General features: G+C 42.4%; 1 protein-coding gene across 1 annotated transcript; it reads left to right on the top strand.

Moving 5' to 3' along the window:
* Positions 1–11,788: 11,788 nt before the first annotated feature.
* On the top strand, positions 11,789–12,745 carry LOC117524278 (olfactory receptor 49-like). Its single transcript, XM_034186047.1, has one exon. The coding sequence runs from the start codon at positions 11,789–11,791 to the stop codon at positions 12,743–12,745; it is 957 nt and encodes a 318-aa protein (XP_034041938.1).
* The last annotated feature ends 6,470 nt before the right edge of the window (positions 12,746–19,215 follow it).

The raw sequence follows: 19,215 nt of genomic DNA, 5'->3' as shown, positions 1-19,215 counted from the left end.
ATCACCTGGCAGGAACCCAGATCTCGAGGGAGTTCTGTCTTGTTATCATGATTTAGCGTTGGTGTTTAGCAAGTCAAAGGCTAAATCTTTGCCACCACACCGCGAATATGACTGTGCCATTAAGCTTCTCCCTGGGGTGAGCCCACTCCAGGTAAAACTGTATTCTCTATCAGCACCTGAATGCACCGCCATGCATGACTACATACAGGATTATCACTGTTAAGAACCATTATCCCCTGCCTCTGGCACAGATGCCAGAGGCAGGGTTCTCGTAGATACTGACCACAAGAACTTTGCTTATTTCCGCACCGTGAAACACTTCAATGCCCGGCAGGCAGTAGATTTGATTTTGTGTTGTCATTCAGACCTGGTTCAAACAATGGCAAACCTGACGTCCTGTTGCAACAATATGATAGTCCAGATGCACAGCTGACCCCGGTGTAACAGTATATCTTCCCCGGAAATCCTTCCCCAACACCTGAAAGACAACATTCCTACAGGGCAGCACTGATTAAAGCTTACCCAAACCTTGATAAGGCCCAATCAGGATAGAGCAACCTTTTTTTATTTTTATTTTTTTCTTCCCCTGTCTGCATATATAGTAATGGTAAATGCCACACTGGCAGAACCATTTATGAACATTAATACGTATATGCAATTTATTCTTGCAAGACAGAAGGTATGTAGTGCATGAGTGAATGTGGTGTGTGTGTGACCCCCATCCACCCTTCCCGATCAGCCTACAACATCCTACTCAAAGCCAACCAACAACTTCTGTCAGGAAGAGCCGACCACCAAAACAACACAAAGACAGACAAGAATGAGAGACAAGTGGTGAAGACAATAAGTGTAACGTGAGATACCAAGGAGACGGGGCCCCAACCATACGACATACCATGACAAACAACCACACATGAACAAACAGTGACAGCAACAGTCTGTTGTCTAATTAGTGAGCATCCATACCCTAATCCAGAACACCGTAGTGTTAATCCACTTAAGAGCACCCAAAAACTGAATTGTGGTGACGGCCACAAACGCGACCATCCACACACAGAGACCCAGATCACAGCTAAATATCCGATCACTACTGTGGCTGGTGTGTTGGGCCAAGACAAGAGTACAGAACCTTACCATATGACATGGACCACTCCGGCATGTCAGAAGCCACGCCGCCGGCCGCGAGTGACGACGGAAGTGGGTCCAGGACGCAGTGCCCCGGGGGAGCCAGGAGAAAAGGGACAGTGGAAGGGCACGGGGGCCAGGAAAGGCAGCCCCGAGGGAAGCACACAAGGCACCGGCATGGGCCCACCAATAGGGGGAGCCCAGAACCACACAACCTGGACCACGGCCCCTGAGGGTGGGAGCGAGCGGCGGCAAGGACAGGGAGCAAAGGAGCCACTGCAACTGAATCCAAAGCACAAGGTAGGGACCACCAAGCCATATTAGGGCGGGGCCCAGCCCCCAGACAAGAGGCGAGGCCCGACCCTGGGGCCAAGAAGAGCACAAGCCCCCCAACAGCCAGGCCCCCCAGCACAGCCAACAGTGCCCCCCCAAGCTCCCCTCCACCCCAGCCACCAAACCCCATGACCAAAAGACCGCCCGAGCGAGATCCATCCCGCGGAGACCACGACCCCCATCCCCTCAGCAGCCGCCAGCCCCCCAATGCCAACACCCACGCCCCACCGCCACCACCCACCCCCACACTCGGCCGTGAGACCCCAGGCCCCACAGGCCCAGAGCAGAGCCAAGGGACCATGGCAGAACCGGCGAGGCAGACCCCCTACCCCAGAGCCCCAGACATCCACAGCCACCCGGGGCCAACCCCACGTGCCAGATAGAGCAACCTTTAAACTCTATAATTCATGGATGTTCTATGGTCCCAGATGAAGCACAGCTTGATTGATGGTGAAAGATATTGTTATTCTTTCTGTATGTATCTATAGCTATCTACAATAGTAATATTTCCTATCCTGAAGTATCTTTAAATCCCCCTTCCAAATATACTCTACAAATATATGGACCTGACTGACACCCTGAAATATGATAGAACATCTGTTCATGATGCGGTGGGGTATAAGATATTGTGACCTGGTTATCTTTTCCCCCACCTAATATCAACATTTCTGTACTATATATTGCCAAATTCATCCCACTATAAACTTGGGATATAATAGATGACGACAGAAACTGTACATCAGAACTGAGAGAATTCACATAGAAGAGGGGTCAGTCACTTCAGAATGGAGGACCTTGCTTCTATAGCTAATCTTTATGCATCCACAAGTAGATATTTGGTCAAGATGGTAGTAGGCTTTCATCAAATTGCCTACAATCAATCCAGGGCAAGACCACATCCCTGTGACATACACTTTCAATGTTGTTTTCCACTGTTTCAGCTATGTATAAATCTGGGTAGGATGAAATGGGTGATAATGCTACAGCAGACGTGCTTTGCAGGGGTGTGGGGGGGGGGAGGGGCATTGAGGTCAGGATATCTTACCCCCCATCCCATCTTTACATGAGAAGGTCAGAAAAATCATGACCAGGAAAGAAACTGTATATCAGAATTGAGAGAATTTACATAAAAGAGGGGTGAGTCACTTCAGAATAAAGGATCTTGCTTCTACAGCCAACCTTTGTGCATCCACAAGTAGATATGTGGTCAAGAAAAACAATTTTCTATCAAATGGCTTACAATCAGTCCAGGGAAAGACCACATCATTGAGACATATAATATCAATGTTGTTTCCACTCTGACATCCGTGTATAAGTCTGGGTAGGATGAAATGGGTGATAATACTACAGCAGACTTGCTTTTCAGGGGTGGGGGGAAGATATCCAGGTCAGGATATCTTACCGCCTATCCAATCATAATTGGGGATGTCAAATAATACATGAGCAGGGAAGAAATTATAGATGTGAATTATAGATGTGAATTTCTATCAAATGGCCTCAACAATATCAATGTTGTTTCCATTGTAGAGAAGCTTGAACCTTCGAATGGACTGGGTTGCTTGACGTGAGGACGTTTCACTTCAAATCGCAGAAGCTTCCTCAGCTAAAATTCTTGCACTGGTAGTCTGACTTCTGTCTTGACTCAGGAGGCAAGATGTATTGTTACACCAGTCTTGCAGATGTTTTAAGTCCAAGGGGGAGAAAGGCATATTTAGACTGTGGTTTTCAGTCCGATCTGCCCCTATCAAGCTGGTCTCTCCTGCCTTGACGTAACCTGTGTCGTCACCTCTGGGTTTTCAGGCCAGTTTGCCCCAGTTGAGTGGATCTCTCTTACATCGGTGTTTTACTAATTTTTCACTTCTTGGATCCTAAACCAATTTATCTCTTGGTTTCTAGACAAATCCATTTTTGTCATCTGCAGGTTTTCCGACCAGCCGTGGGCTTTTATTGCAGAATTTCCAGACTGGTTTTGCTCATGGTTCCCAGTCCGGCTCCGTTTTTTTTTTTTTTTTTTGTCTCCTGATCTTCAGGCCAGTCCTATGTGTTCGTTCTCTGGTTTCCAGACCAGTCCTGTTTTTTTTTCCTCTGGTTTCCAGACTAGTCCTGCATTTTGTCCTCTGGTTTCCAGACCAGTCTTTCTTCCCCTGGTTTCCAGGCCAGTCCTGGTTTTCTGTCCTCTGGTTTCCAAACCAGTCTTAGTCTGTCTTCCCCTGGTCTCCAGATCAGTCCCGGCTATCAGACCAGTTTGGCTGAGAACTAGGACTGCCCATTTGGCATGCCTTTCCTGCCCAGGTGTAGTTTTGCTGGTTCATCTTCTGGTTTTTGGACCAGTCTGCCTTTCCTGCCTGGGCATGAGCTTTTTAGTATGTCCCCTTCTTTTCAGTCCACTTCACCCCTGTTTTGCGAGCCTGGCCCGATAGTGTACCTGGATTGTCATCCCATGGTTTCCTGGGTGGGTCTCCCTGGTTTGGCGGGTTTACCTCTGTGGGTCCATCCCCCACCTCCCACCCTTTTATTGGGTCTGGGGTGTGTTTTGTTTTCCTTCAGTCGTGACACTGTGTTTGTCCCATGGCTCCCTTTTTTTCTATTGTGATCGTTGTTTTGGGGTTTGGTTGCCTTTGGGCTGTCGCAGGCCAATTTTTTTTGGGGGGGGGGGTTCGGTTCTGGTCGGGTTCTCTCTCTCTCTCGTGGAGTCAGGAGGATGATTGTTTGTCAAAATTAACAGGTTTATTATACAAAGCGCTTTGGATACACCAACAAACAGCATACAGCAAGTGTCTGAGCATCTGTGTGTGTGAGTCAGCACTTATGAGTGCACCCTTATGTACACGTGTCAGGACAGTGTTCATGCGCAAGTTCTCATGAGCTCATCTCCCCAAACTGATACTGGTAGCTATCTGTAAATGACTTCATCTGAACAAGATGTTTTTGTCTGAGTCAGACTGAGTCAGACAGAAACATGTGGCTATCAGTCTTTTGCGCAAACTGCATGAACAGTCTCTGGATTAAGCAAGGACATTTCACAGTGCATTCCCACAGTGATGAACACAATATGAAATAATAATATAATAATAATAATAATATAATAATAATAATATGAAATAAACATGGCGTCACATGAAGACAGTTATTTTGCTTTCACAATACCTCCCTTTTGGTCATATGATCAATCAAATCATTGCAAAATAATAATAAGAACATAACAGAGCATCTGTATTATCACACCTATGCAAGTTTAAGACAACACGTCATAGGATTACATTCTTCAAAATCATAGACATTCCCTAGGCAATAGAATAATGGCTGCCATGATGAATGGAGTGGGGTTGTCACCTGCATGTACCTTCTCTCCATATATCATGCACAGAAAATAACACACATAGTGCCGCATTTCCATCCTGCCAACTGAAACCCAACAGAGTTGAAGGTTCAAAAACATTCTCATACCTTTTACTCGGCTCTCTGCCCTTCTCTCTGGCTTGTGTGTTTAATCACACTGTTCCCAAACAAACTGATAACACTTTGTAGCACTTTTTTCTCAAGCAGTTGTGGGGGTGTGGAGTGGGGGGAAGGGGGGGTGTGCATTTGAAGCTTCCCTCAGCATTTGTACATGTGTACGTGTACGCTTTTCTCCTGACACCTTCAAGATCAGTTCTCTGCTCACAGGCTGAAAAAAGCTTTGAACACAAAGTTTCCTTGTTTGGCATTTTGGCCAATGAAAGTAACTTCGGGCTTTACAAACTGCAATTTTTTAGTGACACCTTATGTCCTCCCTTTGCCAGGTGTGAAAGAAGCAACAAAGTGTCATGCTACACTGCTCCTTAGGAGACACAATCAGCAAATCATCCACATACTGCAAGAGAGTGGTTCCCTGTGATAATGTCAAAAAGGTCAAGCTGTCAGCCAAAGCCTGACAGAACACGTGAGGGCTACTAGTGAACCCTTGGGGTAGGCAGGTCCAGGTATACTGTTGACCCTTGAAAGTAAAAGCAAACCAGAATTGAGAATCTTGATTCAGAGGAACAGAGAAGAAAGCATTAGAGAGGTCGACCACAGAGAAGAATTGAGAATCACCCGGGACTTAAGACAATATTGTTTTTGGATTTGGTACCACAGGAGCTGGTGGTATGATTGCAGCATTTACTGCTTGCAATTCTTAAACAAAAAAATAATTCTGTTGGTTGTCCTGCGGGATGAATCTTTTTCCCAAGGTTCAAGACCTTCAAAATCAGAGCTCTGTATCAAAGATCTTGTGGCACCAGGATCAATCATAAATTTCAGTTTTCTCCCATTTACACTTAGAACAGCTGTTGGCAAAATTTCAAAAGGTTGGGGTTTTAAAATCATGATATAGATTAGTGAGTTTTTCTAATTCAGCAATCTTATTTAAAACCATTTGTTGGACTTCCAGAGGGATTTGTGTTGGTTTTTGACTTAAGTAATCATTTACTTTACTCTCAAAATTTATATTTGTGTGGTGTTCCGCGGCTGGTGTGACTGTGTTGTGTGTGTTTGATTCACCGTGTGCCATGCTGGCCATCTGTCATGGTCAGTCCACTCGGATGTTCTGACTCTGTTGGGCTGGACCCTGTCCCGCTCCGTGTCTGCCTCATCCACGACGGAAGCCTCCATGTCCACTAAGTGCAATGCACTCCTTCTCCAGCCGGACGAAAAAGGTCTGTCACAGTCTCACCAGGATTTTGCTTGCAGGCTTGGATCACCACCATGTCCACTGTAGCTGGACATTTGGCCTTGATGTCATCACAAACTGCTTTGACATGCAGTTTGTACTCGCTGGCATTTTCCCAGGTGATGGTTTCAGCTCTCAGTCTTTGTGCAATGTGGTCTTTCAACAACAGCTTGGATTTTCAGGTATGGTTGGACTGGAACAAGTGTCTTTAAAAGGCTGGTCCGTTCTTCACCTGTCAGTCTCCAGGCATGACAGAAAGCAGTCACTTTTCCTGTAGCGACACTGCAGCTGGTGAATCTGGTTGGGGTCAGCGAAAAACAGAACACCAGTCCTCCCCTCATGGACTCAGACCTTTGACTTCGGGCACAGCCAGGCTTGGATAGAGGGTATTGGGGGGATAGGTAGATGGAGGAGGAGAAGAAAAGGGATTATTAAGTGATAATGTTTGTCCTGCGGGTACTTGTGTGTGTGTGTGTGTGTGTGTGTGTGTGTGTGTGTGCACGTGCGTCTCTATTTTTTCCCCTCTAGTTCCTTCTTTTCAACATTCTTTCTCCATTCTTTCTGTTTTTTATTTCTCAATTCATACTCATTCGACCACATTGCATATGCGGTATAACATTTCTCTATGTCTGTCATGTCCACTGTCCTTCGTTTTTGACAAGGCTTTTGCCTTCTGTTTATACATATTTTCTTTTAGTTTGTCCAATTTATTTCTGCTTAAGATACTTTCCCAGTTCCTGCTGGGAACCCAAAATCTCTCTCCCATATATTCATGTGTGAGACAATTGTCCCCATATTTCTTCATCATGTTTGTCTTTCCCTGTTTTGTTCCTCATTTCACAACTCAGTCACCTTTGACCCTTGCATAAACTCAGGGAATCAAAATTCTCAACTTCGAAATAAAACGTCTTTTAATCCCTGCAACTCAGAGGTCTCTGACATTCCACACTTGGAGTAAGGTCTTTTTTCTCTCTCTTTTTTTTTTCCTTTCTCTCTCTCTGTCTTTTCCACTTTTTTTCTCTTTATATATATATTTTTTTCTCACTTTTTTCTCTGTTCTTTTTTTTATATTTAGATTTTTTTCTCACTTTTTTGCTCTTTTTTTATGCTGACTCTTTACCTCAGAAACTCAGGCCACTCGTCTTTAAATAATTTCTTACCAGGGCCCACACTCTGTTAAAATAAAGTTTTATTTTAACTTGCAACACCTGGTTGTCAAACAGTCAATTTTAACTTCCACAAAAAAAAAATGACAGCCTCTCTCACCAGTGTTCGTGGGAATGCTGCACTGACAATCGGGAACCCGGAGCCAGTCGGTCCTCCATCCATTAATAATGGGTACGAGGCAGATCTCTACCTACTAGATCTGTTTGGCCATCCGTCCGGTCCGGTCCGACGGTCCAGAGAGCATCCCACTTCTTGATACCAACTTGTGGAGGCAAAATTTCAAACTTTGGACCAATTGGTTTTTGGTTGTCATGGAAGGAAGAGTCAGGAGGGTGACTGTTTGTCAAAATTAACAGGTGTGTGTGAGTCAGCACTTAGAGTGCACCCTTACGTACACGTCAGCATGGTGTTCGTGCGTAAGTTCTCATGAGCTCGTCTACCCAAACTGATTCTGGTAGCTATCTGAAAACGACTTCACCTGAACAAGATGCTTTTGTCTCAAGGCTGCAGTTAGGTGCGATCAGAACAGACTCTGTTTCACTCTGAGTCAGACAGAAACATGTGGCTAACAGTCTTTTGCGCAAACTGCATGAACAGTCTCAGGATTAAGCAAGGACATTTCACAGTGCATTCCCACAGTGATGAACACAATATGAAATAATAATAATCTAATAAAAATAATATAATTTAATAATATAATATGAAATAAACATGGCATCACATGGAAACAATTATTTTGCTTCCACACATCTCAGAGTGCTGATGCTGCAGAAAGGTAGACAGACACAGGGAAATTACACGAGATATAGACACATAGTTATTCACGTCTGCGCCAAATATGTCAGGATGAAGCACTTCGAAGTCACAAAAATGGACCTACAGAGGACTTGTGACCTTGCTAGAAAGATGTGTCAGCATCAATTAATAGTCTCTGGTCCCCTCCCCTCATGATGTAATGATGAGGTATTGAGCAGGTTGACATCATTAAATAGGTAGCTGGTGCAACTTTGTAGACAGCAAGGCTTCAGTTTTATTGATAAATAGGCTTCATTTTGGAGCCACTGTGGCTTGCTGATGCCGGATGGCTTTCACCCTACTGGGGAAGGCACCACCATCTTGTCTGCGAACATAGATAGAGTTCTACAGGGAGGGTAACATTAGGACTTTACATCAGGCCACGGAGCAGGTGATTAGAGACCCTGCAAGGCTTGTGACAAATGTGGGTGTGGAATCCATTAGCTTAGCAGGGAAATTAGTGCAGAAAATCCACTATGGTGATTGTGCAATTTATGTGGCAGGGAGGGAAATTCATCCAGGTGAGACTGTGGCCTGTCTCGGCAGATGTGAAATTCATATGCTAAATTATTTTTTCCCCTCAAAATTCTGTTTCCACTGACCATCCTTGAGATTTTTCTACAGCTTAACTGGAGTCCACTGGGGGTAAATTCAGTTGATTGGACATGATTTGGAAAGGCACACACCTGTCTACACAGAAGGTCCCACAGTTGACGGTGCATGTCAGAGTATAAATAAAGCATGAAGTCAAAGGAATTGTCTGCAGACCTCTAAGACAGGATTGTCTTGAAGCACAAATCTGGGGAACGCTACAGAAACATTTTTGCTGATTTGAAGGTCTCAATGAATACAGTGGCCTCCATCATCCATAAATGGATGATTCCTAGAGCTGACTGCCCATTTAAACTGAGTATTCCGAGGAGAAGAGCTTTAGTCAGGGAGGTAATTAAGAACCCGATGGTTCCTCTGTCAGAGCTCTAGAATTCTGCTGTGGAGAGAGGAGAACTTACAAGAAGGTCAACCATGTCTGCAGCAATCCACCAATCATGCCTCTATGCTAGAGTGACCATATGGGAGCCACTCCTTAATAAAAAAACACATTGCAGCAAACCTGGAGTTTGCCAAAAGGCACCTGAAGGACTCTCAGATCACGAGAAACAAAATTCTCTGGTGTGATGAGATAAACATTGAACTCTTTAGTGTAAATGCCAGGTGTCATGTTTGCATGAAACCAGACACCATCCTTACAGTGAAGCATGGTGGTGGCAGCATTGTGCTATGGGGATGTTTTTCAGCAGCAGGAACCGGGAGACTAGTCAGGACTGAGGGAAAGATTATTGCAGCAATGTACAGAGACATCCTGGATGAAAACCTGCTCCAGAGCACTCTTTAACTCAGACTGAGGTGCCGGTTCATCTTTCAGCAGCACAATGCCCCGAAGCACACAGGCAAGATATCAAAGGAGTGTGCCTTCAGGACAACTCTGTGAATGTCCTTAAGTGGCCAAGTGTCCAGACCTGAATCCCACTGAACATCTCTGGAGAGATCTGAAAATGGCTGTGCACCAGTGCTCCCCATCCAACCTGATGGAGCTTGAGAGGTGATGCAAAGAGGTATGGGCAAAACTGGTCAAAGACAGGTGCGCCAAGCTTGTGGCATCATATTCAAGAAGACTAGAGGCTGCATTTGCTGCCAAAGGTGCATCAACAAAGTATTGAGCAAAAGGCATGAAAACCTACGTACATGTGATTTCGTAGTTTTTTTATACATTTGCAAAAATTAAAAAAAAAAAAAATGTTTTCTGTTGTTATGGGGTGTTGTGAGTAAATCTTTGATGGGGAAAATTTGAATTTACTCCATTTTAAGATAAGGCTGTTACATATCAAAATGTGGAAAAAGTCAAGTGGTGTGAATACTCTCTGGATGCACTGTAAATAGATGTGTACTTCCACATCTGCTGGACTGGTTGTCTGCCTGGGGTGTTTGCCATCCAAGACCTGGGGGGGGTTCCCATGGATTGGTGAACTCGACACTAGCACGTTCTCCCAGACTAGACTTGGAATAATTATATTTTCGATATTTTTGTTGAATGCATGACGGATGGGCTGATATCTGTTTAATTTTTTATTTTATTTGTTCTGATGAAAATTGTCATTGGCTTTTATTTCAAGTTATATTGTGGTGGTGGAAACCCCAGTATTTGGAAAAGGCCAATGGGAACACAACGGTTTCACCTTGCTGCAGCAGATCAGTGGGTAATTTGAAAATGTGGGACTGTACCAATTGTCTGCAGTTGTGTGGTGGACATGGCAATGGAGAGATCTGAAAATGACTGTGCACCAATGCTCCCCATCAGGTTGGATGGGGAGCATTGAGCTTGAGCTTGAGAGGTGATGCAAAGAGGAATGGGCAAAACTGGCCAAAGACAGGTGCGCCAAGCTTGTGGCATCATATTCAAGAAGACTAGAGGCTGCATTTGCTGCCAAAGGTGCATCAACAAAGTACTGAGCAAATGGTGTGAATACCTATGCACATGTGATTTATTAGTTTTTTTGTTTGTTTGTATTTTAATACATTTGCAAAAATTTAAAAAAATAGTTTTCTGTTGTGATGGGGTGTTGCGTGTAGATGTTTGAAGGGGAAAAATGAATTTACTCCATTTAAAGACAAGGCTGTAACATAACAAAATGTGGAAAAAGTCATAAATACTCTCTGGATGCACTGTAGTGGAGGTGAGGTTGGACTGGTTGTCTGCCTGGGGTGTTTGCCATCCAAGACCTGGGGGGGGGGGGGGGTTCCATGGATTGGTGAGCGCGACACTAGCACATGCTCCCAGACTAGACTTGGGATAAATATATTCTAGTTATTTGTGTTGAATTCATGACTGATGGACTATCAACTAGTTGTTTCATATTTTATTTTATTGTTCTCATGAAAATTGTTGACGGCTCTCAAAATTTCAACTTATGTGGATCTGTCTTTGTTGGATATTTGTTTTTTGCTGGTTTTGCTTTACCTTGGTGGTGGGCACCCCAGTATTTGGAAAAGGCCAATGGGAAGACAGCAGTTTCACCTTGCTGCAGCAGATCAATGGGAAATTTGAAAATGTGGGATTGTACCAATTGTCTGCCAGAGTGGTTGTTATCCAGGACCTGCAGTGGTGTGGTGGACATGGGAATGCTCAGGATCAGTGCATACACCTGGTCCTTATGCCTGGCATATCATGTGTCTTTGTGAGAAAAGAGGTAATACATTTTTGTGAAATTCAGATAATATTTTAAAAACCAATTTGGTATTTTTCATTCTGCATAGGAAACATGTAGCAACTGAACACAACTCATCCAAAAACTGTCCCCCTCAGGAACAATAGATGTTTTACTGAAGGGTCGAGCCATAACTTAACATGTTATAAGATTAAAAAAATGTCTGTCTTCTAATTACATCATAAACTCCCTGTGATTGGTGGAATTCAGTCCCAAAACTCTCCTGTTGTTGTTAGAAAGAGGACTGACATTGAGGAACAGACGTCACACACTGACACACAGCACAGACTGTTCACTTCTCTGTCACAACTTACAGGTTTTATGAAATGTTCCATTTCGCTTCACTGTATGTTTAAGCTTATATTTTAAGAGGTCTTTTATTTTGATTATTATTTTGAAAAGAAACTTCAGTCACATGTGGAATGTTTCAGCCAGAACAATTTTTACACTTTCGGGTTTTAATTTCACATTTGAAGAGAAAATTGTCCTCTTCATGTTTTCTTTGTTGTGGTATTTATTGATTCTGTTGTTAAATGGCAGTATTATTATTGCCACCATTATGGATAAAAACCTCCATGAGCCCATGTATATCATCTTGTGTAATTTTTGCATTAATACACTTTATGGCACAGTTGGGTTTTATCCTAAATTCCTTTTGGACCTTCTGTCTTCTCATGTCATTTCGTATGCTGGATGTATGTTACAGGGTTTTGTAATACATTCAGCAAAATCTTGTGACTTTTCCATCCTCACCCTGATGGCGTACGACAGATATGTGGCTATATGTCGACCTCTGCAGTACCATTCCTTCATGACAAAACAGAGAGTCTCTGTCTTTGTGTTTTTCTCCTGGCTGATACCACTTTGTTGTATGCTTATGAACACTGTGACATTATTGGGATCACAGTTGTGTGGTTCTCACATAAATAGAATATACTGTGTTAACTGGATGATTGCTTCTCTTGCTTGTTCACCTCCGAAAGCAAATATTGCTTCAGGATATTTTAATATTCTTTTTTATTTGGGCCATGTTGGGTTTATTTTGTGGTCTTATGTTTACCTGATCAGAACATGTTTATCATCCAAAAACAGCCGGAGCAGGTTTATGCAGACATGTTTGCCACATTTAATCTGTCTCTTTATTTTTATGTTTTCTCTGCTTTTAGATTTATTTTACATGAGGTTTGGTTCAAAGGATTTAGCTCAAGATCTCGCTAACTTAATGACAATGGAATTTCTGTTTATTCCACCAGTAGTTTACCCACTTATATATGGCCTCAAACTCACCAAAATACGCAAGAAATGTGTGCATTATTTCTATATTGTAATTAAAAAGGAAAAATGGAGAGTTCAAAATGGTTGTGAGTTTTAAATGTAGAAAATGATTTTGGGAAGAAATCTTTGCAAACCTGTTGAAAAGAAATTGAAAGTGATAAAGATCTCAGAATATTATGCTCAAGTTGGTATCAAATTTGACTCCTTTTTGTAAATGCTCTGATCAACAAATACAATTTTCTGCGAATGAGGAACTATGTGAGTGTTGAAAAGCACTTTTACAGTATTTTCTGATATTATATGTCATGCATCTTGTACTGGTTTATAGTGATCTACATTTGAAATTAATCCTTTATGCAAAATCTTGTCATGAAGGCAACAGAGTGTACTTACTGTCGAGATACTGCAGCTGTTATATTGTGCAAGGTCAGGAAGAAAAAAATTCCCGTTGTGATACTGTGATGAACATAATGACTTCTGAATTATGATGTGGCCTAATGAACAAAAATATCATGCTTTACACTGAACAAAAATATCATGCTTTACACTGAATTGCATGAAAATAAACAAAACCAATGAAAGTACAGAAAAACACACACACTGCAGTGATTTTGTAGCCCTTTATTTACTGGAATGGGCACTCAGAGATGGGCACAGATTTGTACAAATTACTTCTTTGTGATTGCCATAATATTTGGTTCTGGGTGGTTTGACATTTGATCCATTCTCTCCAAAGGTGAACCATTTTATCTTTCACAAACACATTACCCATGAATTGTCCATATTGGCTCTCACCTGTTATACACTTAGGAACTTAATTTTGACCTGTGAAGGTCACCCAAACTCAACATTCATGCAACCAAGACAAAGATGATATGTGACTTCATATAAAACTCAACTTCATATAAACTGAAAAAAAATAAAAGACTGTACAACCTCAATTTACATGAGGTTGGTCGGGTTATCAGGACACATGAACAGCAAGTCAAAGATTATCACAGATTAAGTTTGCATATATATGAGGTCTATTAGAAAAGTATCCTACCTTTTTATTTTTTTAAAAAACTATATGGATTTGATTCATATGTTTTTACGTCAGCCAAGCTTGAACCTTCGTGCGCATGCATGAGTTTTTCCACGCCTGTCGGTAACATCATTCGCCTGTGAGCACGCCTTGTGGGAGGAGTGGTCCAGCCCCCTCGTCGGATTTTCATTGTCTGAGAAGTTGCTGAGAGACTGGCGCTGTGCTTCATCAAAATTTTTTCCAAAACTATGAGGCACATCAGAGTGGATACCATTCGACAAATTAAGCTTGTTTTTGGTGAAAATTTTAACGGCTGATGAGAGATTTTGGATTGTTTCTATCCCTGTAAGGACTTCCCACGGAGCGGGATGTCACGGAGCGGGACGTCACGCAGCGCTCCAAGGTGACGTCGTCATCCTGTTTCAAGCTGAAAACCTCCAAATTTAAGGCTCTGTTGACCCAGGACGTTGTGAGAGAACAGAGAACTTTCAGAAGAGGTCGGGATCAGCAGTTTATCCGGACATTCCACTGTTAAAGGAGATTTTTTTTAATGAAAGACGTGCGGACGGATTGGCGTGTCGGCTTGCAGCCGGCGCAGCGCACCCACCACAGGAAAAACACCTCTGGAAAGAGAAGCGGCTCCACCGTGACGAGGTGGAGCCGCATGGCGCAAAGCAACACTGTGATAAAGCCTTCCAGGACATGTTGGGGCATGTCCAGCTCATGCACAATCACAATGGGATAATCATACAACTGAAAAGCAACCGGGATCCATCTGAAATCCACCTGAAAACCGTCCTGTGAGACCAACATGGAGGTGATTTTGTGCCGCATAATGAACGGCTCCGTGGCGCGTCCCTCCACTTTTCTTTCCATGACAAAAACTCCTGTAACAGTGGAATATGCCGTTCATTTCTAAACTGGACGCTGTCTTGATCCGGTATGTCGTCTGACTAGCACAGGAATTGTGAAAAGACGTGGACATCAGCACATTAAGACAGATGTGCGAAGTAGTTCCGCGCATCGCGGTGGAGCCGCATAGAGCAAAGCAATGCCGTGATGAAGCCTTCAGGACATGTTCGGGCATGTCCAGCTCATGCACAATCACAATTGGATAATCACACGACTGAAAAGCAACCGGAATCCATCTGAAATCCACCTGAAAGCCGTCCTGTGAGACCAACACTGAGGTGGTTTTGTCCCGCATAATGAACGGCTCCGTGGCACGTCCCTCCGCTTTTCTTTCCATGAAAAAAACTCCTGTAACAGTGGAATGTGCCGAAAAAGTGCTGATGTCCATGACTTCTGCCTTTTTGTGAAAGTCAGACGAGGTCCTGGATCAACAAAGCCTTCACGTTGGAAATGATCTGGTTGTTTCAGCGGGGTCTGAGCATGTCGATCGGCGATAACCAGTGATGTCGACGTTACTCTAACCACTTTTTTTTTAAAACGAGTAATCTAACGCGTTAATCTTTCCAAATGAGTAATCAGATTAAAGTTACTTCTCCAAGTCACTGTGCGTTACTATTATTTTTGCATTGTGGGTCGACAGCAGCATTAAACTTGGTCCGTGGACAGGAGGTCGGGGTTCGACTGAACTACCCACTTTAAGCGAGCTGTGAGCTTTTCAACTGCTACGACTCGTCCTCACCTCTTAAAGCGCGGTGAAAACAGCACACCTGCACTGAGCTTTACCAAGTCATTTTTATGCTTTATTTTTCTCCTTTATTTAGAATTCTGAGCTGAGCTGCTCCGTATCGTCTCGTTAAAAACAGCTGATCCTCCGCGACGTGTCAACAACTAACACTATTTTCCACTCAAATGCACCTAAACACTCTTTCTGAGGACCACATGATGTGAAAACACAATAAAACTTTCTTACCTGTAAATCTGGTCATGTTTTCTGCATAAATAAATGTTATCCATTCTTTGTGCTCAAATGCCAAAGCAGGGGCGAATCCAGATGGAATGGGGGCGTTGGGCAGGGATGTGCCCCCCTCCCCCACAACAAGGTCCAGTTTTGAAGCCGGTTTTTTAATACAACTACTAATACTACTTAAAATAATAATAATTTTGACAAGTAAAATGTTTATAGAGAATTTAAATGTTAGAAAAATGTTAGTATTTAATAGTTACATTTATAAACAATGTAGGTTAGAAATTGCAAGTTTTACTGTTACAGTGCTGTCAGCAGTTAAATATGAGGTCAAGAAAGATTATTTTACTTTTTATAAAACAAGTATTTATTTTCATTGAAGTCAAGAAAGGGTGACTATAAAGTGAGTTTTGGCAAAACAGGTATTGTCATGTTGAGGTGGCAGAGGGTTGTCGGCAGCTGGGGAAAGTAACTAAAAAAGTAACTAGTAATCTAAGTTACTTTTACAAATGAGTAATCAGTAAAGTAACTAAGTTACTTTTTCAAGGAGTAATCAGTAATCGGATTACTTTATCAAAGTAACTGTGGCAACACTGCAGATAACCAAAAAATTAACTTCGATAACAGATAATCAGATAACTGAAAAGTTATCTTTGATAAAGATAAACCACCCAAAAATGTATCGGTAGTTACAGATAATCGATAACCGATAGATTCCATTTGCAATTACTAAGAAGCTGAAATGGACTTTTAACACGATCGCTTTTGAAAGCATTAAAAGCGACAAAAGACCCAAAGAATGAGCCAGTATTCCATGTTTGACCATGCTGCCCCCTGTAGGAAGCTGCACAGAAGAATCTTGAGAGCACCCACAAAGTCAGCTCTCTGCTAACCATAATGCTCCAGTCAGGTGGAGGTCTTGAAAAATAAAGTCATACTAACTTATGACTGAAATCTCGTTCCAAACGAGAAGAGAACAGGGCATAGAAATCTGACATTAAACCAAACCTGTTGTTGCTTAAAGTAGCCAGTAGATGGCGATAACACATTGTAAATAACCAAGGAAACCCATACTGAGAAACACAAAAATGAAAGGTCATTAAGACCAACACCATTTGTTTTTGTTCTTTCCATATATTTTTTGATTTTGAAAGTTTTTGTATTGCACATGTTCTTTTTTCTGTTCACTTTAAATCTGATATCACAGCTTTATTATCTGAGTTTGAATTATTTGGAAATACTGATTATAACCCCATTATAATATGTTGAAAAGAATTTTGGTCTGAATTCATTGTAAATATTCCACTAGGTGGTACAACATCCCTCTGCCTAGACATCAATACTGTGGATTTACCTTGTACACGGATGTGTATGTGTGTGATGCTACCCTGACTTGTTATTCATGCAATAGTTAAACACTTATAAATAAACATTAAAAACAAAGCCAGCTGCAATGAATGTTTGTTCAAAATAGTTTTTAGTGCAAAAACAGAACATACAATGCAATACGATACACATTTTGATAGAAAATATATAAATAAATAAATACAGAATACAATAACTAAGTCAGCTGCAGTGAGTGCAAAAATATCACAGTATCACACGATAGAAACAAAAACGGTGTAAAATATTGGCCATTTTTTTGAGTAACAGTAGATAAAACTACAATAATTACAGAATACAGAATACAATACCCCCTCCCCCCTGCAGGAGTACTCATGTGAGAGGATGACATTTTTCGGGAATTCCTGTGGGTCACGTGATTCCTGCGGGATTCACGCGGGATAGGAGTCAAAATTTTATCAATCACGTGATTGGGATGGGACGGGAATAAAAATGAACAGGAGTGGGCAGGAGCAGGAATGCCAAAAATAGATGATGATTTTCATCTATTTAATGCCGCGTTCACACCGGGCGCAATCAGACGCTACAAATTCACGGGGGTCGCGTGGCGACGGACACGCCTCCTTTGCCCGGTGTGTCACTCTGCTTTTGCTGCGAAAATTTGCCCCGGTGCATCATCAAATAGGAGGAGCTTCCATTCCGCTCGCCGGCTCCGGTCAGTCAAGTTAACATGATGGACCTTGATCACACGGAGCGAGTTGTTGTGAAAAGCTCCCAATACAGAGAGTATTATTATTTGCTGCAGGAGCTGAGTCTGGATGACGGCTGCTTTCAGCGGTCCTTCCGCCTCTGCAGGACCCAACTTGAGGACCAACTGTCCCGTTCAAGCGCGCACATGTAAACAATTAAAAAAAAAAAAAGAAACTCCGCTGCTTGCTGCAGCTCGCTCTTCCACCAAAAAACTCTGTCATAATTGTGTTTAGAAACCAGTCACCATTTGTTTTATTATACATCTGTGTAGTTAATAAGTAAAATAATCTCCATGAACGATTCGCTTGCGCGCGCACGTAACATTAAAAGAAAAAGAAACTCCGCTCCTGCTGCTGTGGTGCTGCTGCTCACTCCAAAAACTCTGTCATAATTGTGTTTAGAAACCAGTCACCATTTGTTTTATTATACATCTGTGTAGTTAATAAGTAAAATAATCTCCATGAACAATTCGCTTGCGCACGCACGTAACATAAAAAGAAAAAGAAACTCCACTCCCCCTGCTGTGGTGCTGCTGCTCGCTCTAAAAACTCTGTCATAATTGTGAAATAAAGGACAAAAGAGACATAAGTCCTGCTCACAGGCTGCTACCAGATACTGGACATGTTCACATCTTCAGTCAAACTCCAGACATCTCCACGTCACTACATATTCAGTCCCTGATTGATCATCAAGGCGCAAGACATACGGGAGCGGCATGGGAGTGGGACTGATTTTGAGTGGGAGCGGGATGGGATTGGGAGTCATCTTTACAGGAGTGGGATGGGATGGGATTTATTTTTTTACTCCAGTCCAGGATTGGGACAGGATGGGATTTTTTTTCTGGGAGCGGGATGGGACGGGAGGGAAAATCCAATCCTGTGTCATGCTCTAATGTGAAGGCACATGCTGCCTGTGCTCCTCCCCCCGTAGCTGCTCTCTTTCTATGCGGGGGAGAGCCATAGCCGCAACCGCAACTGGATGTTCCTGGGAGCTGTGTGAAACAAACAAAAAAAAAGAACGACAAAAAGAACGGCTCCCGCACAGCCGCGACTCGGCTCCCTTCGTTCATATTAAAGAGCCGTTGAAAAGAATCGGCTCGTTCGCGAACGTCACAACACTACTATCGGTCTAAAAGTTATCGGGCGGCAATTCATTGGAAGATAATTAGTCCGATGATGGTTTTTAAAGTTATCTAAAAAGATAATCCGATAATGAAAACATTATCTTCGCTAATTATCTTTTATCGGATTATCGGAAGTGTTCCCATATATATATATATATATATATATATATATATATATATATATATATATATATATATATATATATATATATATATATATATACTGAAGGGCCAAGTCATATTATAACATACATTATCACATATTACAACAAAAATCTGCCCTATACTCAGAAACCAGCCCTCATGAGATACACTTAAAATAGGGCTGATAAATCAGACACTTTTCCTATCAATTTTACTGCCCTGGAAACTGGCAATAAAATCAGGGCGATACAAATCTTAAATCAGGGCGATACAAAAAAGACATTGAAAATACCAGGCACTGTATCG

The sequence above is a fragment of the Thalassophryne amazonica genome, chromosome 14, assembly GCF_902500255.1.
Source record: "Thalassophryne amazonica chromosome 14, fThaAma1.1, whole genome shotgun sequence".
Classification (NCBI taxonomy): Eukaryota; Metazoa; Chordata; class Actinopteri; order Batrachoidiformes; family Batrachoididae; genus Thalassophryne; species Thalassophryne amazonica.
This window is presented reverse-complemented; position numbering and strand designations above follow the sequence as displayed.

Coding starts and splice junctions, on each gene's coding strand:
- LOC117524278 (XM_034186047.1), top strand. CDS start 11,789: ATGTGGAATGTTTCAGCCAGAACAATTTTTACACTTTCGGGTTTTAAT.